The sequence below is a fragment of the Mytilus galloprovincialis genome, chromosome 13, assembly GCF_965363235.1.
Source record: "Mytilus galloprovincialis chromosome 13, xbMytGall1.hap1.1, whole genome shotgun sequence".
Lineage (NCBI taxonomy): Eukaryota > Metazoa > Mollusca > Bivalvia > Mytilida > Mytilidae > Mytilus > Mytilus galloprovincialis.
The window spans coordinates 65,922,772-65,949,687 of NC_134850.1; the positions used below are offsets into that span (position 1 = coordinate 65,922,772).

At 32.0% G+C, this 26,916-nt stretch overlaps 1 protein-coding gene across 1 annotated transcript in view; it reads left to right on the forward strand.

Annotated features, from left to right (window-relative positions):
- Positions 1-26,916, forward strand: part of LOC143056178 (uncharacterized) — a 48,027-nt gene that overhangs the window by 14,408 nt on the left and 6,703 nt on the right. The window contains exons 2-3 of the mRNA XM_076229261.1: positions 779-1,256; positions 19,154-19,240. Coding sequence (XP_076085376.1) covers positions 857-1,256; positions 19,154-19,240 — 487 coding nt within the window. The 5' untranslated portion in view covers positions 779-856. The remainder of the gene's footprint in view (positions 1-778; positions 1,257-19,153; positions 19,241-26,916) is intronic.

Genomic DNA, 26,916 nt, shown 5'->3' on the forward strand with positions numbered 1-26,916 from the left:
CACATTCATTCTGTGTCAGAAACCTATGCTGTGTCAACTATTTAATCACAATCCAAATTTAGAGCTGAATCCAGCTTGAATGTTGTGTCCATACTTGCCCCAACCGTTCAGTGTTCAACCTCTGCAGTCGTATAAAGCTGCGCCCTGAGGAGCATCTGGTCCCAGGTTAAACTGATTGCCAAAGATCTTAAGTATTTGCACAAGGCCTTCAAAAATTACTCCTTTGAGGATCTTGGAGGCTTGTAAATGAGCAGCGTGTTCTGAAGATAACAGACAAATGGGATTTTCATTGTCCATGAAATTACACTTTTAATGATTAGTAAAGACATCTACAAAGGGCAGACAATTTTAAATTCTATTAGGGCAAAAAAATCATAAGAATTCAAGAAAAGAAGATAGGATGACTTTTTTACAAGTAAAAACATCTTAATGTCTAAGGGACATAACTAAGCCAATTTTTTTTTACCAATTAATACAAGTAAATAAAATTCACTTGTACAAGTATCCTACAAATTAACTTATACATGATACATGATAATGTGTATATTTATTTTTACTTCTTCAAGTAAATAAAAATTACTTGTATAAGTAGTACACCTGACTGTATTAGGAGTAAAAAAATGTTAAGACTTGTATGTATCATATATAATCAAAAATTGTCTTGGATATAACCTTCATCTGCAATTCTTTATTTACAAAATTATGCAATTCTTAAATGTGCAAGCATCAGGAAACTTCAAGAAGTCAAAGATATAATAAGTCATAATTTTATTTCTAGACTACAAGATTGTAATGGTTTGGATGACCAACACATTTGAGATGATTTAGACACCAGTAAAGTCTGAATAATTTGAAAATGTCTCAGGCATCAGGCTCTGATGTTTCTGCCAGTCCTCAGTTGAAGCCAAAGGCTGAAAATGATGCTAATGGTAATGACAGCAGTGGAGGACATGAAAATAAGGATCATGTGCGTAAGGATGGCCAAAATGTGAATGCATCATTTGGGACTTCTTCCCAAAAGTCAGACACAGCTTCAGGTCACATTCAAAACCAAACTAAGAATTTACCAGTAGATCAGCTCTTCTCTGAAAAGTGCAGTATGATGCCTCAACAAGTTCTTCCTACAAATGTAGAAAACTATGCCACTCAGACTTCACAGTCAGGAAATGAAAGAGCTCGAATTCATAGTGCTACTTGTTCAACAAGTGGTGCAGGACAACTCAAAACTCATTCTACTGATGACAAATTACTAGAAGGTAAGTCATAGTTGGAGGTATTTAGAAAAATATCTTTTTTTAAGCTATATATCATTTATAAGATAATTTGAAATAATTAGGTTACAACAATCATCATAAACATGATATATGATAATGTCTCAATAGGTTTTAAAAAAAAAGGAGATAGCAATGAATCAACTTTCCACTAAACATTGCTCTAAAGTTCAAATAAACTGTTGTTTTATGCAATCCACCATGGCATACAGCAGTGTGACGCTGTTTAATAATAACATACGTATTCTCAATAACATGAATAACAACAAAGTAGATTACTGGTTCATCTGAATTTTTTTTTTAAATATTGGGTTAAACCCCTCCCCCTTTTTTAGCTCATCGGGACCCAAAGGGCTCATGTGAGCTTATGCCATCACTTGGCGTCCGTTGTCATTGTCATCTGTATTAGTAAACTATTTAAAATATATTCTCCTCTGAAATTACTGGGCCAAATTATACCTTCAAACTTTTATCTAAATGTTCCTTAGGGTATCTAGTTTGGAAATTGTATCTGAAATTTTGATCCATCTACAAACATGGCTGCCATGGCTAAAAATAGAACATAGGGGTCAAATGCAGTTTTTGGCTTATATCTCAAAAACTAAAGCTTTTAGAGCAAATCTGAGATGTGGCAAAATTGTTCATTTCGTCAAGTTCTATCAGGTCTGAAATTTTCAGACGAATTGAACAACCAATTGTTGGGATACTGCCACTAAATTGATAGTTTTAGTGAAATTTTGCAGTTTTTTGTTATTATCTAGATTTTTATTAAAGAGAAACTGTAAACAGCAATAATGTTCAGCAAAGTAAGATATCTACAAAAAAGTTTATAAGACTATAATTGTCAATTGACCTCTTAAGGAGTTATTGACTTTTAAAGACAATTTTACACAATTTGTTCATCAAGTTTGCTAACATTTAAAATTCTCCTCTGAAAAACAGGTAGGCTATTCAGACTCTTGAGAGCATTGGAGAGCCTCTTGTGTAAGCATGCAAAAGTTAAAGCAATGTCTCCTATCCATACTCTTTAAAAGCCAGAGTGAAGAAATGGTTTCTATTGGACCAGGCTTAATTATGAATATCTTTAGAATCTTATCTTCAAAATATTTGGCCTTCAGCATTATAACTGATGTAATTATTTTGATTTAAATGATTATTTTTATACGAACGTAAAAATTTAAATTTTTCATCGTATATTGCTATCACGTTGGCGTTGTCATCGTCTTGCTTCGTCGTCGTCATCCGAATACTTTTAGTTTTCGCACTCTAATTTTAGTAAAAGTTAATAGAAATCTATGAAATTTTAACACAAGGTTTATGACCATAAAAGGAAGGTTGGGGTTGATTTTGGGAGTTTTGGTCCAAACATTTTAGGAACTAGGGGCCAAAAAGGGCCCGAATAAGCATTTTCTCGGTTTTTTCACTATAACTTTAGTTTAAGTAAATAGAAATCTTTGAAATTTTGACACAAGGTTTATGACCACAAAAGGAAGGTTGGGATTGATTTTGGGATTTTGGGTCCCAACTGTTTAGAAATTAGGGGCCAAAAAAGGGCCCAAATAAGAATTATTCTGGGTTTTCGCACAATAACTTTAGTATAATTAGTGAATAGAAATCAATGAAAATAAAACCCAAGGTTTATGACAACAAAAGGAAGGTTGGGAGTGATTTTGGGAGTTGAGGTCCCAACAGTTTAGGAATAAGGGACCAAAAAGGGGCCCAAATAAGCATTATTCTTGGTTTTCTCACCATAACTTTTGTATAAGTAAATAGAAATCTATGAAATTTTAAACACTAGGTTTGTGACCATAAAAGGAAGGTTGGGTTTGATTTTGGGAGTTTTGGTCCCAACAGTTTAGGAATAAGGGGCCCAAAGGGGCCAAAATTGAACTTTGTTTGATTTCATAAAAAATTGAGTAATTGGGGTTCTTTGATTTGCCGAATCTAACTGTGTATGTAGATTCTTAATTTTTGGTCCCGTTTTCAAATTGGTCTACATTAAGGTCCAAAGGGTCCAAAATTAAACTAAGTTTGATTTTTAAAAAAAATCGAATTCTTGGGCTTTTTTGATATGCTGAATCTAAACATGTACTTAGATTTTTGATTATGGGCCCAGTTTTCAAGTTGGTTCAAATCAGGATCCAAAATTATTATATTAAGTATTGTGCAATAGCAAGAAATTTTCCATTGCACAGTATTCAGCAATAGCAAGAAATCTTCGATTGCACAGTATTGTGCAATAACAAGAAATTTTCAATTGCACAATATTGTGCAATAGCAAGAAATCTTCAATTTCACAATATTGTGCAATAGCAAATATTTTCAATTGCACAGTATTGCGCAATAGCAAGAAATATCTAATTGCACAATATTGTGCAATAGCAAGAAATTTTCAATTGGAGTTATCTTTCTTTGTCCAGAATAGTAGTTGAATCAACTTAAATTATTGTTTTATACAATAAACAATGTATATTCACTTTTACTACCAACTGATAAATTAAAACAATCTTTACCATTCAGTGATAACAAGCACTTTATTTTACATTTTAATATTTTTTGATGTATTTAAATTAGTAGCTATTGTTGCAAACTCCATTAGAAATTTGAATTGAGATCAGTTTTAGAAAAAGGGAAAGGGGGATGTGAAAAAAAATGGGGGGGGGGGATTTTTTTTTATTTTAGATTTCATAAATAAAAAGAAAATTTCTTCAAACATTTTTTTGAGAGGATTAATATTCAACAGCATATTGAATTGCTTAAAGGCAAAAAAAATATTTTAAGTTCATTAGACCACATTCATTCTGTGTCAGAAACCTATGCTGTGTCAACTATTTCATCACAATCCAAATTTAGAGCTGAATCCAGCTTGAATGTTGTGTCCATACTTGCCCCAACCATTCAGGGTTCAACCTCTGCGGTTGATAAAGCTGCGCCCTGCGGAGCATCTGGTTTTATTATACGACCTCAAAAATGGATTTTTTTTTGGCCGTATATTGGTATCACGTTGGCGTCGTCGTCTGCATCATCGTCGTCCGAATACTTTTAGTTTTCCCACTCTAACTTTAGTAAAAGTGAATAGAAATCTATGAATTTAAACACAAGGTTTATGACCATGATGAAAGGAAGGTTGGGATTGATTTTGGAAGTATTGGTCCCAACAGTTTAGGAATTAATAGTGGCCAAAAAGGGCCCAAATAAGCATTTTCAGTGTTTTTGCACTATAACTTTAGTTTAAGTCAAGAGAAAACTATGAAATTTTGACACAAGGTTTATGACTACAAAAGGAAGGTATGGATTGATTTTGGGAGTTTGGGTCCCAACAGTTTAGGAATTAGGGGCCAAAAAAGGGCCCAAATAAGCATTATTCTTGGTTTTCGCACAATAACTTTAGTATAAGCAAGGATTTGTATAGCAAATCCTTGGTATAAGTAAATAGAAATCAATGAAATTTAAACACAAGGTTTATGACCATAAAAGGAAGATTTTGGGAGTTTTGGTCTAGGAATAAGGGGCCCAAAGTGTCAAAAATTGAACTTTGTTTGATTTCATCAAAAATTGAATAATAAGGAGTCTTTGATATGCCGAATCTAACTGTGTACGTAGATTCTTAATTTTTATACGACCGCAAATTTTGAAAAAATTTTCGTCGTATATTGCTATCACGTTGGCGTCGGCGTCGTCGTCGTCGTCCGTCGTCCGAATACTTTTAGTTTTCGCACTCTAACTTTAGTAAAAGTGAATAGAAATCTATGAAATTTTAACACAAGGTTTATGACCATAAAAGGAAGGTTGGTATTGATTTTGGGAGTTTTGGTCCCAACATTTTAGGAATAAGGGGCCAAAAAGGGCCCAAATAAGCATTTTCTTGGTTTTCGCACCATAACTTTAGTTTAAGTTAATAGAAATCTATGAAATTTTGACACAAGGTTTATGACCACAAAAGAAAGATTGGGATTGATTTTGGGAGTTTTGGTTTTAATAGTTTAGGAATAAGGGGCCAATAAAGGGCCCAAATAAGCATTTTTCTTGGTTTTTGCACAATAACCTTAGGTTAAGTAAATAGAAATCTATGAAATTTAAACACAATGTTTATGACCACAAAAGGAAGGTTGGTATTGATTTTGGGAGTTTAGGACCCAACAGTTTAGGAATTAGGGGCCAAAAAGGGACCCAAATAAGCATTTTTCTTGGTTTTCGCACTATAATGTTAGTATAAGTAAATACAAATCTATGAAATTTAAACACAAGGCTTATGACCATAAAAGGAAGGTTGGTATTGATTTTGGGAGTTTTGGTCCCAACAGTTTAGGAAAAAGGGGCCCAAAGGGTCCAAAATTAAACTTTGTTTGATTTCATCAAAATTGAATAATTGGGGTTCTTTGATATGCCGAATCTAACTGTATATGTAGATTCTCAACTTTTGGTCCCGTTTTCAAATTGGTCTACATTAAGGTCCAAAGGGTCCAAAATTAAACTTAGTTTGATTTTGACAAAAAATGAATCGGTTGGGTTCTTTGATATGTTGAATCTAAAAATGTACTTAGATTCTTGATTATTGAAGTTTTTTGGTCCAGTTTTCAAATTGGTCTACATTAAGGTCCAAAGGGTCCAAAATTAAACTTTGTTTGATTTCATCAAAAATTGAATCCTTGGGGTTCTTTGATATGCCAAATCTAACTGTGTATGTAGATTCTTCATTTTTGGTCCTGTTTTCCAATTTCAAATTCTACATTAAAGTCCAAAGGGTCCAAAATTAAACTAAGTTTGATTTTAACAAAAATTGAATTCTTGGGCCTCTTTGATATGCTGAATCTAAACATGTACTTAGATTTTTGATTATGGGCCAAGTTTTCAAGTTGGTCCAAATCAGGATCTAAAATTATTATATTAAGTATTGTGCAATAGCAAGTCTTTTCAATTGCACAGTATTGTGCAATGGCAAGAAATATCTAATTGCACAATATTGTGAAATAGCAAATTTTTTTTTAATTAGAGTTATCTTTCTTTGTCCAGAATAGTAAGCAAGAAATATCCTATTGCACAATATTGTGCAATAGCAAGAATTTTTTTTAATTGGAGTTATCTTTCTTTGTCCAGAATCAACTTAAATCTTTGTTATATACAATATACAATGTATATACACTTTTTACTACCAACTGATAAATTAAAACAATCTTTACCATTCAGTGATAACAAGCACTTTATTTTACATTTTAATATTTTTTGATGTATTTAAATTAGTAGCTATTGTTGCAAACTCCATTAGAAATTTGAATTGAGATCAGTTTTAGAAAAAGGGAAACGGGGATGTGAAAAAAAAAGGGGGGGGGGGGGGTTAAATTTTTCTCATTTCAGATTTCATAAATAAAAAGAAAATTTCTTCAAACATTTTTTTGAGAGGATTAATATTCAACAGCATAGTGATTTGCTCAAAGGCAAAAAAAACCTTTTAAGTTCATTAGACCACATTCATTCTGTGTCAGAAACCTATGCTGTGTCAACTATTTAATTTTAAATTTAAAAAGTTTGAAGAAGAAATCTTTAATTGATTTGTAAAATCTTGGCATTTGTTTTGTGTAAAAAAAAACATGTAATGTCAAAAATTTGATCACAATTCAAATTCAGAGCTGTATCATGCTTGAATGTTTTGTCCATACTTGCCCCAACTGTTCAGGGTTCGACCTCTGCGGTCGTATAAAGCTGCGCCCTGCGGAGCACCTGGTTGGTCTTGCTTTCAAATTGGTCTACATTAAGGTCCAAAGGGTCCAAAATTAAACTAAGTTTGATTTTAACAAAAATTGAATTCTTGGGGTTCTTTGATATGCTGAATCGAAACATGTACTTATATTTTTATACGACCGCAAAATTTCGTCGTATATTGCTATCACGTTGGCGTCGTCGTCGTCGTCGTCGTCGTCCGAATACTTTTAGTTTTCGCACTCTAACTTTAGTAAAAGTGAATGGAAATCTATGAAATTTTAACACAAGGTTTATGACCACAAAAGGAAGGTTGGTATTGATTTTGGGAGTTTTGGTCCCAACATTTTAGGAATTAGGGGCCAAAAAGGGCCCAAATAAGCATTTTCTTGGTTTTCGCACTATAACTTTAGTTTAAGTAAATAGAAATCTATGAAATTTTGACACAAGGTTTATGACCACAAAAGAACGGTTGGGATTGATTTTGGGAGTTTTGGTTTCAACAGTTTAGGAATTAAGGGGCAAAAAAGGGCCCAAATAAGCATTATTCTTGGTTTTCGCACAATAACTTTAGTTTAAGTAAATAGAAATCAATGAAATTTAAACACAATGTTAATGACTACAAAAGGAAGGTTGGTATTGATTTTGGGAGTTAAGGTCCCAACAGTTTAGGAATTAGGGGCCAAAAAGGGACCCAAATAAGCATTTTTCTTGATTTTCGCACCATAACGTTAGTATAAGTAAATAGAAATCTATGAAATTTAAACACAAGGTTTATGACCATAAAAGGAAGGTTGGTATTGATTTTGGGAGTTTTGGTCCCAACAGAATAAGGGGCCCAAAGGGTCCAAAATTAAACTTTGTTTGATTTCATCAAAATTGAATAATTGGGGTTCTTTGATATGCTGAATCTAACTGTCATGACTGTGTATGTAGATTCTTAACTTTTGGTCCCGTTTTCAAATTGGTCTACATTAAGGTCCAAAGGGTCCAAAATTAAACTTAGTTTGATTTTGACAAAAAATGAATCAGTTAGGTTCTTTGATATGCTGAATCTAAAAATGTACTTAGATTCTTGATTATTGGCCCAGTTTTCAAGTTGGTCCAAATCGGGGTCCAAAATTAAACTTTGTTTGATTTCATCAAAAATTGAATAAATGGGGTTCTTTGATATACCGAATCTAAGTGTGTATGTAGATTCTTCATTTTTGGTCCTGTTTTCAAATTGGTCTACACTAAAGTCCAAAGGGTCCAAAATTAAACTTAGTCTGATTTTAACAAAAATTGAAATCTTGGGGTTCTTTGATATGCTGAATCCAAAAATGTACTTAGATTTTTTATTATGGGCCCAGTTTTCAAGTTGGTCCAAATCAGGATCTAAAATTATTATATTAAGTATTGTGCAATAGCAAGTCTTTTGATTGCACAATATTGTGAAATAGCAAATTTTTTTTTAATTAGAGTTATCTTTCTTTGTCCAGAATAGTAAGCAAGAAATATCTAATTGCAAAATATTGTGCAATAGCAAGATTTTTTTTTAATTGGAGTTATCTTTCTTTGTCCAGAATCAACTTAAATCTTTGTTATATACAATATACAATGTATATTCACTTTTTACTACCAACTGATAAATTAAAATAATCTTTACCATTCAGTGATAACAAGCAGTTTTTTTACATCTTAATATTTTAAGATGTATTTAAATGAGTAGTTATTGTTGCAAACTCCATTAGAAATTTTAATTGAGATTAGTTTTGGAATAAGGGAAAGGGGGATGTGATTAAAAAAATTGGGTTCAATTTTTCTCATTTGAAATTTCATAAATAAAAAAGAAAATGTCTTCAAACATTTTTTTGAGAGGATTAATATTCAACAGCATAATGAATTGCTCTAACAGAAAACAAAAATTTTAAGTTCATTAGAACACATTCATTCTGTGTCAGAAACCTATGCTGTGTCAACTATTTAATCACAATCCAAATTTAGAGCTGAATCCAGCTTGAATGGACACAAACTTGCCCCAACCGTTCAGGGTTCAACCTCTGCGGTCGTATAAAGCTACGCCCTGCGGAGCATCTGGTTGATTATTGGCCCAGTTTTCAAGTTGGTTCAAATCGGGGTCCAAAATTAAACTAAGTTTGAATTTAACAAAAATTGAATTCTTGGGGTTCTTTGATATGCTGAATCGAAACATGTACTTATATTTTTGATTATTGGCCCAGTTTTCAAGTTGGTTCAAATCGGGGTCCAAAATTAAACTAAGTTTGAATTTAACAAAAATTGAATTCTTGGGGTTCTTTGATATGCTGAATCGAAACATGTACAATGTACTTATATTTTTGATTATTGACCCAGTTTTCAAGTTGGTTCAAATCGGGGTCCAAAATTAAACTTTGTTTGATTTCAACAAAAATTGAATCCTTGGGGGTTCTTTGATATGCTGAATCTATAATCATGTACTTAGATTTTTGATTATTGGCCCAGTTTTCAAGTTGGTCCAAATTGGGGTCCAAAATTAAACTTTGTTTGATTTCAACAAGAAATGAATCCTTGGGGTTCTTTGATATGCTGAATCTAAACATGTACTTAGAATTTTTGATTATAGGCCCAGTTTTCAAGTTGGTTCAAATTGGGGTCCAAAATTAAACTTTGTTTGGTTTCAACAAAAATTGTGTATATGGGGTTCTTTGATATATGCTTAATCTAACCATGTTACTAGATTTTTGATGTTTGGGCCCGGTTATCAAATTAGTCCACATTGAGGTTTAAAGGGTCCAAAATTGAACTTTATTTGATTTCATCAAAAATTGAATTCTTGGGGTTCTTTGATATGCTGAATCTAACCATGTATTTAGATTTTCGATATTGGACCATAATACCTAGTAATGTCTAATTTAAAATTTAAAGTTTTTAAGTTTAAGTTCTTAGACCACATTAATTATGTGTCAGAAACCTGTGTTGTGTCAAATATTTAATCACAATCCCAATTCAGAGCTGTATCAAGCTTGAATGTTGTGTCCATACTTGCCCCAACCGTTCAGAGTTCAACCTCTGTGGTCGTATAAAGCTGCCACTTGGTTATTTATGTTTATATTTAAATTGGGTTATTTGACCTTAGATAGTATTGGGAGCCATCTCAAAGTTGATTAGATGTCGTCTAGACTATGATACGCTGTGAAATGAGTACATGATTTGTTAATTGTTTATTTCAGACTTGTTGTAATTTGTTGTAATTTGGATATATTTTTATTCCCGTTTGGAGGTTTTACACTAGTAATTCTGGGGCCCTTTATAGCTTGTTGTTCGGTGTGAGCAGAGGCTCCGTGTTGAAAGCCGTTCATTGACCTACAATGGTTTACCTTTTTTTTAAATTGTTGTTTGGATGGAGAGTTGTCTCATTGGCACACATACCACATCGTCCTATATCTATTTAGTATGTCATAAATCAATAAACAGCTGCGCCATGAGCGCATGATATGCCCGACGTCTTGTGTGGAAGTTTTATGCAATATTCATAAATTATTTTTGAGACATGGCGGGACATGTGAAAAAACACTCCCCTAGCTGTTTAACAAAATACTCAATAACTCCAAAATAGAGTTTTGAATCATCACCAAAAAGTATACAGATCTTTAGATTAATATAACAAAGACATGTGTGAAGTTTTAAGCAATAATCATAAATTGTTTTTGAGATACGGCACAACATGTAAAAAACCCCTTCCCCTTTCTTACAAAATACTCAATAACTCAAAAATGAAATTTTGAATCATCACCAAAAAGTAAACAGATCTTCAGATTAATATAACAAAGACATGTGTAAGTTTTAAGCAATAATCATAAATCGTTTTTATACGACCGCAAAATTTGAAAATTTTTTCGTCGTATATTGCTATCACGTTGGCGTCGTCGTCGTCGTTGTCGTCCGAATACTTTTAGTTTTCACACTCTAACTTTAGTAAAAGTGAATAGAAATCTATGAAATTTTAACACAAGGTTTATGACCACAAAAGGAAGGTTGGGATTGATTTTGGGAGTTTTAGTCCCAACATTTTAGGAATTAGGGGCCAAAAAGGGCCCAAATAAGCATTTTCTTGGTTTTCGCACTATAACTTTAGTTTAAGTCAATAGAAATCTATGAAATTTTGACATAAGGTTTATGACCACAAAAGAAAGGTTGGGATTGATTTTGGGAGTTTTGGTTCCATCAGTTTAGGAATAAGGGGCCAAAAAAAGGGCCCAAATAAGCATTATTCTTGGTTATCGCACAATAACTTTAGTTTAAGTTAATAGAAATCAATGAAATTTAAACACAATGTTTATGACCACAAAAGGAAGGTTGGTATTGATTTTGGGAGTTTAGGTCCCAACAGTTTAGGAATTAGGGGCCAAAAAGGGACCCAAATAAGCATTTTTTTTGGTTTTCGCACCATAACTTTAGTATAAGTAAATAGAAATCTATGAAATTTAAACACAATGTTTATGACCATAAAAGGAAGGTTGGTATTGATTTTGGGAGTTTTGGTCCCAACAGTTTAGGAATAAAGGGGCCCAAAGGGTCCAGATTTAAACTTTGTTTGATTTTATCAAAAATTGAATAATTGGGGTTCTTTGATATGCCGAATCTAACTGTGTATGTAGATTCTTAATTTTTGGTCCCGTTTTCAAATTGGTCTACATTAAGGTCCAAAGGGTCCAAAATTAAACTTAGTTTGATTTTAACAAAAATTGAATCCTTGGGGTTCTTTGATATGCTGAATCTAAAAATGTACTTAGATTTTTTATTATTGGCCCAGTTTTCAAGTTGGTCCAAATCGGGGTCCAAAATTAAACTTTGTTTGATATCATCCAAAATTGAATAATTGGGGTTCTTTGATATGCCAAATCTAACTGTGTATGTAGATTCTTAATTTTTGGTCCCGTTTTAAAATTGGTTTACATTAACGTCCAAAGGGTCCAAAATTAAACTAAGTTTGATTTTAACAAAAATTGAATTATTGGGCCTCTGTGATATGCTGAATCTAAACATGTACTTAGATTTTTGATTATGGGCCCAGTTTTCAAGTTGGTCCAAATTAGGATCCAAAATCATTATATTAAGTATTGTGCAATAGCAAGAAATTTTCAATTGCACAGTATTCAGCAATAGCAAGAAATCTTCAATTGCACAGTATTGTGCAATAGCAAGAAATCTTCAATTGCACAGTATTGTGCAATAGCAAATATTTTCAATTGCACAGTATTCCACAATAGCAAGAAATATCTAATTGCACAATATTGTGCAATAGCAAGAAATTCCAATTGGATTTCAATTGGAGTTATCTTTCTTTGTCCAGAATAGTAGTTGAATCAACTTAAATCATTGTTTTATACAATATACAATGTATATTCACTTTTACTACCAACTGATAGATTAAAACAATCTTTACCATTCAGTGATAACAAGCACTTTTTTTACATTTTAATATTTTATGATGTATTTAAATGAGTAGTTATTGTTGCAAACTTCATTAGAAATTTGAATTGAGATCAGTTTTGAAAGAAGGGAAAGGGGGATGTGAAAAAAAAATTGGAGGGTCAATTTTTTTCATTTCAGATTTCATAAATAAAAAGAAAATTTCTTCAAACATTTTTTTGAGAGGATTAATATTCAACAGCATAGTGAATTGCTCAAAGGCAAACATTTTTTTTTAAGTTCATTAGACCACATTCATTCTGTGTCAGAAACCTATGCTGTGTCAACTATTTAATCACAATCCAAATTTAGAGCTGAATCCAGCTTGAATGTTGTGTCCATACTTGCCCCAACCTTTCAGGGTTCAACCTCTGCGGTCGTATAAAGCTGCGCCCTGCGGAGCATCTGGTTGAAATATGGTGCAACATGTAAAAAAAACCTCCCCCTTTTTTACAAAATACTCAATAACTCAAAAATAAAATTTTGAATCATCACCAAAAAGTATACAGATATTGAGATAAATATAACTAAGAAGTGTTAAAAGTTTTAAGCCATAATCAAGAATCGTTTTTGAGATATGGTGCGACATGTAAAAAAAACCTCCCCCTTTTTTACAAAATACTCAATAACTAAAAAATAAAATTTTGAATCATCACCAAAAAGTATACAGATATTAAGATTAATATAACTAAGAAGTGTTAAAAGTTTTAAGCCATAATCAAGAATCGTTTTTGAGATACGGTGCGACATGTGAAAAAAACACACCCCTGTTTTAGTTACAAAGTACCGTAACTCAAAAAGTTTTAATCTTATTTTCACCAAAAAGTATACAGATCATTTGACTATCATAAGAAACAACTATGTTAAGTTTCATGAAATTTGGATAAGTCATTCTCAAGTTACGGTGCGACATGTTTACGCCGGACAGACAGACGGACGGACGGACGGACAGACAGACAGACAGACGGACGGACACCGGACATTTGTATACCATAATACGTCCCGTCAAAATTTTGACGGGAGTACAAAAATGAGTCAAAGTTGTATTTTGACTTCTGAAAATGGCATGATTTAAAACTGAATGGAATTTAATCCAAAATAAGTATCAACTTTATTAAATATAGATTCTACCACTATTATCCATTGTGATACAATATTTATCCACACGAGTAAACATTTAACTGTTGAGAGTTAATAAATATTGTATTACACAAGATTTGAAGGTGGAATCTGTTTCTCTAATAATTTTAAAACAAGAAGCAGGCAAATGTATTCCTTCTTTTCGAATTATCTGCAAAAAGATGTATCTTTCTATGTGACTTCATAAGGCATGCATATGGTAGCATTTTTTCATGCCATCACAGTAGGAAATTCAGAGGAAAGCAAGAAAATTCAATGTCATAATCGGATTTTAACCATTTGAGAACTGAGATCAAATAAACCATACGTTGATTAAATTTTTCTATATACATTATACAATGGGTGCATAAAGGGATAAATTGACAAAGAATTAGAGAAATATTCTTATCATTGCTTTTATTTTTAAATTTTGAAATAAGTTTGTGTATATATATTAATGAAAAATTATTACATCTGGGTTTTGGTATTTACTTAATTTAAGAGTGTATGTTTATAAATCATATTTAATTTTAGATTTACATTATTGCATGGTTCATGGAATTAAAGTTTGGGTCATTTCCATTTGAATAGAAATAGTTTAATTTAACTACAGTGAATTGACTGTTAGTGTTGCTATCCACCAATTGCAACTCATTCAAAATTTTGACCAATTTGCAATTTGTTTTATAAAATCAAATTGTTCAACTGGTCAGAATATTGAACAAATTGTTCAGTCAAAATGTGAAAGTGCAAGGTGATAAAATGAAATATAGTTTACAATCCTATAAGACTTTAACTCCACTATAATAATGGTATAACTAAATTTGTCTATCAATCTGTATAGTTATATTATAGCCATTACCATACTAAAGGTAAAATGTTTTATTTTGAATTGCTATAAAAATGTCGAAACTAAGCTTTTATATAGTTTTTCTTTCGAAAAGGATTTTATATTTATAAGAATCATATATCATTTAAAATAATACATCATATATTCAGTAAAATACGTGTGAAATAACAATATGCTATTGATAAGTTTCCTTGGGGAGATAACCTAAAATACTATTCTTTTGAATAAAGATTTTTTGAAACCAAAAAAGATTATCTTCCCTTCCTACAAACATATTGCAATTTCACAAATATTTTACTGAATATGAAATGTTTTTATTCACATAATGTGTGATTCTTATGAATATAGAATACTTTTCGAAAGAAAAACTATATAAAAGCTTAGTTTGGACATTTTTATAGCAATTAAAAATAAAACAGTTCACCTTTAGTATGGTAATGGCTATAATATAACTATACAGATTGATAGACTGATTTAGAAATACCATCAATAAAGTGGAGTTAAAGTCTTATAGGATTGTAAGTATGTTTTATTTTATCACCTTGCACTCTCACGACTTGACTGTGGTTTTCTACAGCAATTGGTTCAAATTTCTGACCAGTTGAACAATTTGGTTTAATAAAACAAATTGCAATTTGGTCAAAATTTTGAATGAATTGCAATTGGTGGATAGTTATAGATTATCGTTGATCATCTCAACGAGATTGATTTTCTCGCTTGAGCTGGTACAGCGAAAGTGAGAAAAGCAATCGAGTTGAGATGACCAATGATAATCTGTTTATCGATATCTGTTTATCGATATTTTACCTATGACGACGTTGTCAATTTCAATCTCTGTCCTTAAAGTTGAATTAGTTGATGGCAAATTCTGCAAAATAAAAATAAAAGAATCTAGAATATTATAAACATGATAAATTAGAATAAGTTAACATTGTAAAGACATAAAGTAAGGTTATTAGTTACTTGTCATTTGTGGATATATAAATGTATAATTGTCAGTCATACCACAGATCTCTAATTTTAAATTATTTTATTGGAATTAAGTACTAAATAATTTTATAAAACAAATAATGTTTTAAAATGATACAAAATATGATTCCTGTCGTACACAATTGTATGATATGTATATTCACATTTTTTGTGTCATTTGGTCTTTTGTTGATAGTAAAATTGTTTCACTGGCAATTAAATAATACCATGTATACCACATCTTCTTGATTAATAATTTCTATAAATCTATGGTCTAGTTTTTTTCTCTTGACTCTGAAAAGCTAATAAAACATTTTAAATGTCACTTAACTTTGAACTAAAAGAGCATGCACATATATTCAAAATGGTGGAAATTCTAATACATTGTACTTACCAAAAGATTTAATCCAGAACATGTGTACACACTAATCTTCCTAAATCCAAGAGACAATTATGTCATCAGAAGAATACATCTGCACTATTAAATCCCAGTCAATAGAATTAATAAGAACCTTTTGATCTAAATCCATTGTAAAATTCATAATTTGTTAATGACAAAACATCTTTGCTTCTTGTCTGCATGTTCATGCAAATGAACAATGAATGTTCAAATTTGAATTTGTTGATTTGTTGAGGTTGTGTAGGGTCTTGTGACATTTGATTTCTTTGAAATGTGCCCCTAATAAATACTGTTAATTATCTAAATCTTGAATAATTGCTATAAATTATATAAAAAATATGTATTTATAGTTTGTAGTTTATTTTTATGTTATAAGTTAGAGATATTGCAGAAGAATTCATAACCAGGTGCTCCGCAGGGCGCAGCTTTATACGACCGCAGAGGTCGAACCCTGAACAGTTGGGGCAAGTATGGACAAAACATTCAAGCGTGATACAGCTCTGAATTTGGATTGTGATCAAATTTTTGACATAACATGGTTTTTTTTTACACAAAACAAATGTCAAGATTTTACAAATCAATTAAAGATTTCTTCTTCAAACTTTTTAAATCTTAAATTAAATAGTTGACACAGCATAGGTTTCTGACACAGAATGAATGTGGTCTAATGAACTTTTTTTTTTTTTTGCCTTTGAGCAATTCACTATGCTGTTGAATATTAATCCTCTCAAAATCTCAAAAAAATGTTTGAAGAAATTTTCTTTTTATTTATGAAATCTGAAATGAGAAAAATTTAAACCCCCCCCTCCCCCCTTTTTTTTCACATCCCCGTTTCCTTTTTCCAAAACTGATATCAATTCAAATTTCTAATGGAGTTTGCAACAATAACTACTCTTTTAAATACATCAAAAAATATTAAAATGTAAAATAAAGTGCTTGTTATCACTGAATGGTAAAGATTGGTTGGTAGTAAAAGTGAATATACATTGTTTATTGTATAAAACAATAAAAAAAACTTCATCTGCAACATTTTATATTGGCAAATTTCCAATGAAGTTATTTACATAAAGTTATTGGCAAATAAAAATAGAAAATGACATCATAGTCATGTCTGGCAAATTTCCAACATATATTATCAACTACTATTCTATACAAAGAAAGATAACTCCAATTGAAAATTAATTGCTATTGCACAATATTGTGCAATTAGATATTTCTTGCTATTGTGCAATACTGTGCAATTGAAAATTTCTTGCTATTGCACAATACTTGATATGGAATCCTGATTTGGACCAACTTGAAAACTGGGCCCATAATCAAAAATCAAAGTACATATTTAGATAAAGCATATCAAATAAGCCCAAGAATTTAATTTTTGTTAAAATCAAACTTAGTTTAATTTTGGACCCTTTGGACCTTAATGTAGACCAATTTGAAAACTGGACCAAAAATTAAGAATCTACATACACAGTTAGATTTGGCTTATCAAAGAACCCATTTATTCAATTTTTGATGAAATCAAACAAAGTTTAATTTTGGACCCCCATTTGGACCAACTTGAAAACTAGGCCAATAATTAAAAATCTAAGTACATTTTTAAATTCAGCATATCAAAGAACCCCAAGGATTCAATTTTTGTTAAAATCAAACTAAGTTTAATTTTGGACCCTGTGGACCTTAATGTAGACCAATTTGAAAACGGGACCAAAAATTAAGAATCTACATACATGGTTAGATTCGGCATATCAAAGAACCCCAATTATTCAATTTTGATGAAATCAAACAAAGTTTAATTTTGGACCCTTTGGGCCCCTTATTCTGTTGGGACCAAAACTCCCAAAATCAATACCAACCTTCCTTTTATGGTCATAAACCTTGTGTTTAAATTTCATAGATTTCTATTTACTTAAACTAAAGTTATAGTGCGAAAACCAAGAAAATGCTTATTTGGGCCCTTTTTGGCCCCTAATTCCTAAAATGTTGGGACCAAAACTCCCAAAATCAATACCAACCTTCCTTTTGTGGTCATAAACCTTGTGTTAAAATTTCATAGATTTCCATTCACTTTTACTAAAGTTAGAGTGCGAAAACTAAAAGTATTCGGACGACGACGACGACGCCAACGTGATAGCAATATACGACGAAATTTTTTTCAAATTTTGCGGTCGTATAAAAACATGTGCTGTCCTCATTGGGCCTCAAACTCTGTGTTCATTTATGATGTCACATCCTGTACACAAAGGTTAAAATGGTGAAGTTGAAATCATCCCTTCGTAAATTTTACAGACGCCATCACGACTTGGTTGGCCGTTATGGAATAACCGTATCACAAATGATATTGGATATTTTCCTTACGTCGTAACTACAACTCCCTTCCCTTTCCTGAATGTGACCTACCGAATTAGACTATTTACCGGATTTGGTATCACATAAGCAACACAACAGGTGTCGCATGTGGAGCAGGATCTGCTTACCCTTCCGGAGCACCTGAGATCACCACTACTAGTTTTTTGGTGGGGTTCGTGTTGTTTATTCTTTAGTTTTCTATGTTGTGTCGTGTGTGCTGTTGTTTGTTTGTCTTTTTCATTTTTAGCCATGGCGTTGTCAGTTTGTTTTAGATTTATGAGTTTGACTCTCCCTTTGGTATCTTTCGTCCCTCTTTTAAAGGAAAGCAGATTGGCACCTGACACCTGTGATGGAAATTTTTTTTAAGTTTACCAAATACCATCCCTCTTTCCATCAAAGAAAATGCTTAAGTCCAATTTCCATCAAAACTTTCATTTCCATCCTATTTACCATCAGATGGAATAAGTGCCATCATATTTTCCATCAGGGGTAAAAATGCCATCCAATTTTCCATCAAAGGGTAAAAATGTCATCCAATTTTCCATCAGGGGTTAAAGATTCCATCAAATTTTCCATCAAATGAATGATGATGGAAAAAATATTTCTAATTTCCATCATCCTTTGATGGATATTTTTGGTTTGGGATGGAATTCCATCAAGTACCATCAAATTTCCATCAATTGTCCATCAAGTGTTGATGGAAAATGAAGAAATTGATGGAAGATCTAGGGAAGGGAATGCTGATTCTAGTAATGTACTTATATTTTGGATATTAGACCATACTAGGTTAATACCCAATTTCAAATTCAGAGCTGCATCATGCTTGAATGAAGTGTCCATACAGCTTTCTCCAACTGTTTAGGTCCACCCCCATTCAACATCTTTGGTTGTATCAAACTTAGCACCTTACGAAAAAATTTGAAAACACTGTAGTTGATCATAAGAAAAAAGAATATTATATTAGAAAAGTAATTGACATTCAATATTGTAAAGGCTATATATGGCTGTATTATCCATTCAGTTTATACTAAAGAGTATATATTTCAGCAATGGAGACAAGTATGACATGTAGTACAAGGGATATGGATGACAAATGGTTTAGTCCTCCAAAGGATGATGATGTTGAGATGACAGGTATAGCTTTGTGATGTAACAAAAAATTCCTATGTCTCATTCTGTCCTTCTGTCCACCCCTCCTAAGAATCCCTCCTAATCTTTTTGTCCCATTCTCATTTCCACGTGCAGTCTAAAATATTAGCTTGTTGCATCATGTTCATGTGAATTTTATGAAACTCGATCATACATGTCATACATTGTACTAATTGATTGATTGATATACCAGTAACACCACTTTCAATGCTATTGAGCATTTGTAAAAAAAAATAATATTAAATTTTAAAAAGATTTACGAAATTTATTTTAACTTTACAACATATATAGAAATGAAATAGACAAACAGCACCAAATGCATTAAAGGAACAAAAATGGAATCAACAGCATACAAAACACAACATATGAAATTAAAGACTGAGCTATAAAAAAAACTCTAACAGGAGGTGGGGTTGATCCTACGTGGTCCAGAAAGGTAAACAGATCCTACGTCTCATGTGGTACCCGTACAACAATTATATATACATCCATCGTCATCTGTGAAACAGGTAGTCCATAAAGATCAACTAACTTGTGATGATGATGTACATACAATTTTCAAACTGATTTCTTTTACCTGTACATATGGACTCTTGGTTTAATAGCTTCCTTATGAGAAGCATTACCTTCTATCAAGGAAGTTGTCAAAGTAAATGCAAGCCCTGGAAAGATGTAACAACTCATGAGATCAAACATCTTAATTATACCCCCACTTTAAAAAGGGGGGGTATACTGTTTTACCTCTGTCTGTCCTTCCATCAGTCCGTCAGTCCGTCCGTCCCATGAATATTTTTCGTCGCATTTTTCTCAGGAACTACAATACAAGGATTTCTGAAATTTGGTTTCAGGGTTTATCTAAGTCAGCTATACCGTGTGATGCGTTTTCAGATTGATCACTTGACAACTTCCTGTTAACCGAACACTTGTATGATTTTACACATGATAGCCAAGTTGAAAATTTTGGTCACATTTTTCTCAGGAACTACAATACAAGGATTTCTGAAATTTGGTTTCCGGATTTATATAAGTCAGCTATACCGTGTGATGCGTTTTCAGATTCATCACTCGACAACTTCCTGTTTACCGAACACTTGCATAGTTTTACACTATTATTATTATCCACTTGCGGCGGGGGTATCATCAGTGAGCAGTTTCACTTGTTGTATTTAAGAGCCAGCCTGCCTAAGAATCAGGCAGTGGTGAAAACATGACCAAAAAACCCCACCCAATTTTACATTGATTTCAGTTCATAATATGTAGTTATGCACAAAAATAACATTCCTTTCCATTTTCTGTTCTGGTAATAGAAGATACAAATTAGTTGACATGCACTAGAAATTAATGAATAAGGGGAGATAACTCTGTAATTAGCTATCATTTTAACCAAGTTATTTGATATTACCAGACACACACAAATGAAAGACTAATACTTTTTAACTCAGGATAATGGTTAGTATAAAATAACATGATTAGCTGGGTGGAATTTTTCTAACCATGTTTTAGTTTTTACCTAAATTGCCTGATTCTCACAAAGACTGGCACTTAAAAATGTCATTTACAATATTGTGCCCATGCTTGCATTTGATATACATTTCCTTGATTTACCCTGGTCATATCATTCTGTGCTCAATGAAGACCTTTATTAGTTCTTTTATGAGATGTGTATTCTTGGCATGATTATGTCTTTTTCCATTTTATTTTTAGAAATTGACAGAAATGAACCTGGCACTAAAAGCATAGCATCTAGTCCATATTTGCTAGGCAATGATTCCACCTCAAAAAACATGGCAACAACTCATGGAGTCAGACCAAAAACATGTATGTTAAATTAAATCATGAACTTAGAAATATGATCATTATATATTAAAATTTCTCTCTATTTAATTATATGATTTATATTATAAGCCATTTACTATATTTACCATACCTATTTCAGCAGTCAGGATCCTACTTCGTCAAAATTATCTCCCCATTACGCCAGTTCATTTTCACAATCGTAGAAACGGAAGCCATTGTAGGGATGACGCGCTACCAATTTTGCTCTTGGAAACCGATAAATTTATCCACATTGCACCATTACGATCCTTATATGTCAGTTGTATTTTTAAAGACAAAGGTATCAACTAGCTAATGAGCATCAGTTAGTAATCTTGTCTGCATTGATTCAACTTAAAACTAATGTCTGATCGGTTGTCAGGTGGAAATTTCGAAAATTCTTAAACATTTAAAAAAAAATCTAATTAAATATTTCGTGGAAGGGCAGACTAGATTTTTTTAGTGTATGAAGACTATAAACTCTAGTTATCACACACAAAGAAATTAGAATTTTTCGAAGATATGCATTTTCATCATCCAACTTGGAAGACTGTCGTCAAGTACTTTCAGTAAAAAAAATAGCTATTCGAACACACCTTCTCTGTTTTTGTGACTCATTAGATAGGTATTTCAATTGACCAATATATTTCATCTTTTAGTACTGTGAGTTTTTTGTGTTATAACGTCAACCTGTAGCTTTAATATATAAAAACGATAGAATCTGTAGCGAGACAATGTATGAAATATTCTTATTTTGTACGATATCAAGACAAAATTCTCAACTCAAACACACCCGAACATAAAAAGGTGCACTCGATTTTCTCTTTTCGATACAATTGTTACCCATTTTTTTCTTCAGTCACATAATGGAAGGCAGACACGAAAATTACTGAACTAATAGATTGATACGTTTTCCGTCCGTGTTAATTTAAAAAAAAAAATCAGAGGTTTAATGCATTTTTGTCATCCAACTTGAAAGATACCCATGTCGTCGACTTAATATCTAATTGTTCTGCTTAACTATGAACTAGATAAATTGAAAACTTATGCAAATGGTGTTTTTAAAATAAAACACCTCGTAATTGAGAAGAAAATTGCAATTTTGTTTGTTTCTATTAACTTTTAAAAAATTTGTCACTATAGTAAACAATACAGTAAGCATTTATTGCCTTCTCTAAGAAAGAGCTTCGATTCTTTTGTTCTATTTCAACCTGGTTTCCGACTGTCAGGTGATGTTATATATTGTGTTGTTATGTGTCAACTCCATCGAATAAAGATATATTTGCAATTCTTTATCAAAATCCAATAAATGCAAATTGCTTCCTACATTTTCCCAAAATAAGCTACATTTATAAACAAATGTAGATATACATTTTCATATATGATAGATTTAAATGGAATTTCTCCGATTCTATTGTTTTTTTTATCAAGTTTGTTCCCTGAAATTGGGGATATAGCTAGAGTAAAGCCCATTTTTAACAGATTTTTAAAGTAAAAAAGAAATATTGGTTATTGAATTGGGGGTAACAGTACGGCAGGAAGCGGCTGCCAAACATTGTCCATTCAATAAAATGAAAACACTTTGACAAATTGTTTTCAAATTGAGAGATATATATAGTCCTGCATGTGACTATATGAAGGTCAAGTTCAATTTTCACAATGTTAGCTTTTCTCCTTTTTTTTAAAAGTTTATCCTGACTTTTTTTTACCTAAATTGTCGTCCTGACTTTTTTTTTTTGCAAGTGTCTCATCCTGCCTTTTTTTTTACTCAAAACTCCTGTCCTGCCTATTTTTTTCAAATTTCATCCTAGCCCCCCCATAAAAATCAAATGGTAGCTCCCTAACTTTGTTTCTTACATACTATGACCATACCTGTCAACCTGTGACGATGAAAATGCAGGTCATGACCTGCATTGAAGAATGAAATCTCAGGTCATAATGCGTACTTTTTGGAGCTGAATTTCAGTAATTAGGGGACATTTTTTTTTTATAATTTAAATAAAAGTTTCCAAAACATGTTAACTTTATTAATCATCATTTCATTGCACTTTGAAAAGCTTTTGATAACTTTTTTACACTTTCTCCTCTTCTTTAGTTAATGATTGACATTTAATCTACATTGTTCTACATATATAGTAATTCACCCTCAAGATGTATCTTGCAACTGGCTTTATTTCAATCCTTTATAAGTAGTTGTGACTGGCTAATCAGTTTTTCAGCATCAACTAAGATAATGTATATATATGTGGTGGTGTTTAACGACCTTGACTGGCCTTTCAGCCCTCGCACGGTCGGTAAGATAATGTTTAGTTGTAATTAGAGTATAGTAAAATAAAGTTAAAAGAAGTATACATGGTATAGATGAAAAAAAAAAAAAAATAATTTTCAACTTTTTTTTTTTATAATTGTATTAAGGTATGAATTAAATGAAAAGTTATATTTCAATATGTATTTAAGTTATATTTGTAGTAGATTTGATCTTTTTTACCTCAAAAAACGTAAATATAAGGAAAAATTTTGAATGGTGACAAAAAAGGGGAAGTAACTCAGTTGAAAAATGTTTGTAAAACGTGACAACAGTGAAATTTATTTACGACCTAAAGCTAAGGTAATTGGTGTTAATCAACAGTGTGTTTGACACCAAAGCTGTCAAGTGAAGCCATGCACTTGATGGGTCACTTAATTTGATAGTTTACACAGGTAGCTGAACTTCTGTTGATGGAGGAATTAAGAATTTGCCGGTATTTCAAAGAAAAATCTCTTATGAAATCATTCTTTAGGCTTAGAAATCCAGGTGAAAACAGGTCATTTTCAGAATTCCAGGTTTATTCAGTGACCCTGCGGGTGTCCTGGGTGATCCCTCAGAATTGTGAAAATCTGGGGTCACACCTGCAAAATGCGGGTCAGTTGACAGGTATGACTATGACCAATACGTCAAATATATTTGCAATGTATAATTATATCTGTCTGGCAGAGTTCATCTGACCTGGACTTCATTTTCATTGTTTATTGGTCAATAAAGAAATTCCATGATTTGGTCTGTTTCTTTTATACTATAATAATTAAGCTATAGGTCATCTTTGTACATGTAATTCTGGCTTGGTTTATGTGACCTTGACCTCATTTTCTTGGATCATAAAGGAGTAGGTTCAGTAAGACCCCTTTTTGGCCCCAAAATATAGCAGTTTTAAAAAATTGTTAAAATGTAAACTTTTAGTTATTGATTGTAAAGAAGAATGCTTCTGCTACATAAATATGGGCTTTTTTTTTGACAATACAATGCACATATATCAGGTACTAGCACAATTATTAGTCATGCTAAATTACTGAAATCTTCACAATTCTAGCATTTTAGTTAAATTTTAGACGGTTTTCGTGTGAAACGAAAGTGACCGCATTCGTGTTCATCCTTTTTCTCCTTGTAGTATGCCCTTTTTCAATATACATAAGTGGCACTAGATTATATCACATTGAGTTCAAAAGGGTCTTTCATTTCTCTATCCTTATGAGTAAAAGAATAACGAACTTTATGTATTTGGTATATATGCATTCCTTGCAAGATCCTGTCCGACAGTTTTCACTTGACCTCGACCTCATTTCATGGATCGGTGAACAAGGTTAATTATTGTGGTCAAGTCCAAGTCTCATGAGCAATAGATCCACTATATTTTGTGTACATGGAAGGATTGTAAGTTGTACATGTCCAAGTGGTGTCAGGTGTCATCTGACCTTAACTGCGTTATCATGATTCAATGATTTTAAGTTGTGTTTTTGTAGAGCCTTCAACTTTAGTTGAAAAAGCAGGACATAGCATTCCTACATTCCGTCGTTGGCGGCTTCCACAAATATTCACTCTGTGGTTAAAGTTTTTGAAATTTTGATAACTTTCTTGAACCATCCTGGCATTTTTTATTTGACCTTGACCTCATTTATATGGTTCATTGATCAATGTTTATTTTTTAGGTTTTGGTTTGTTTTTCTAATACTCTATGCAGTAGGTCAACTATATTTGATGTATTTAAATATTTTATGATGCACATGTTGAAAAAGCAGGACATAGCATTCCTACATTCCGTCGTTGGCGGCTTCCACAAATATTCACTCTGTGGTTAAAGTTTTTGAAATTTTGATAACTTTCTTGAACCATCCTGGCATTTTTTATTTGACCTTGACCTCATTTATATGGTTCATTGATCAATGTTTATTTTTTAGGTTTTGGTTTGTTTTTCTAATACTCTATGCAGTAGGTCAACTATATTTGGTGTATTTAAATATTTTATGATGCACATGTTAATCTGCCAGGTTTCATTTGACCTTGACCTCATTTTCATGGTTCATCGCTTATTTTGAGATATTGTGTGTTTGGTCTGTTTTTCTAATAAACTGTAAGCAATATAACTATATTTAATGTATGAAATAATTGTAAGGTGTAAAAGTCTGTCTTGCAGGTATCATTTGAACTTCACCTCATTTTCACGGTTTGTTTTTTAATGTCAAGTTTACCTGGTTAAGGGAGCTACCATTTGATTTTTATGGGGGGCTAGGATTAAAAATTTTGTCCTGCATTTTTTTTTAGCTGTAATCTCTGTCCTGCCTTTTTATTTTTCACTCTGTTCGGTCCTGCCTTTTTTTTAAAAGTTTATCCTGACTTTTTTTTACCTAAATTGTCGTCCTGACTTTTTTTTTTTGCAAGTGTCTCATCCTGCCTTTTTTTTTACTCAAAACTCCTGTCCTGCCTATTTTTTTCAAATTTCATCCTAGCCCCCCCATAAAAATCAAATGGTAGCTCCCTAACTTTGTTTCTTACATACTATGACCATACCTGTCAACCTGTGACGATGAAAATGCAGGTCATGACCTGCATTGAAGAATGAAATCTCAGGTCATAATGCGTACTTTTTGGAGCTGAATTTCAGTAATTAGGGGACATTTTTTTTTTATAATTTAAATAAAAGTTTCCAAAACATGTTAACTTTATTAATCATCATTTCATTGCACTTTGAAAAGCTTTTGATAACTTTTTTACACTTTCTCCTCTTCTTTAGTTAATGATTGACATTTAATCTACATTGTTCTACATATATAGTAATTCACCCTCAAGATGTATCTTGCAACTGGCTTTATTTCAATCCTTTATAAGTAGTTGTGACTGGCTAATCAGTTTTTCAGCATCAACTAAGATAATGTATATATATGTGGTGGTGTTTAACGACCTTGACTGGCCTTTCAGCCCTCGCACGGTCGGTAAGATAATGTTTAGTTGTAATTAGAGTATAGTAAAATAAAGTTAAAAGAAGTATACATGGTATAGATGAAAAAAAAAAAAAAATAATTTTCAACTTTTTTTTTTTATAATTGTATTAAGGTATGAATTAAATGAAAAGTTATACATTTGTATTTCAATATGTATTTAAGTTATATTTGTAGTAGATTTGATCTTTTTTACCTCAAAAAACGTAAATATAAGGAAAAATTTTGAATGGTGACAAAAAAGGGGAAGTAACTCAGTTGAAAAATGTTTGTAAAACGTGACAACAGTGAAATTTATTTACGACCTAAAGCTAAGGTAATTGGTGTTAATCAACAGTGTGTTTGACACCAAAGCTGTCAAGTGAAGCCATGCACTTGATGGGTCACTTAATTTGATAGTTTACACAGGTAGCTGAACTTCTGTTGATGGAGGAATTAAGAATTTGCCGGTATTTCAAAGAAAAATCTCTTATGAAATCATTCTTTAGGCTTAGAAATCCAGGTGAAAACAGGTCATTTTCAGAATTCCAGGTTTATTCAGTGACCCTGCGGGTGTCCTGGGTGATCCCTCAGAATTGTGAAAATCTGGGGTCACA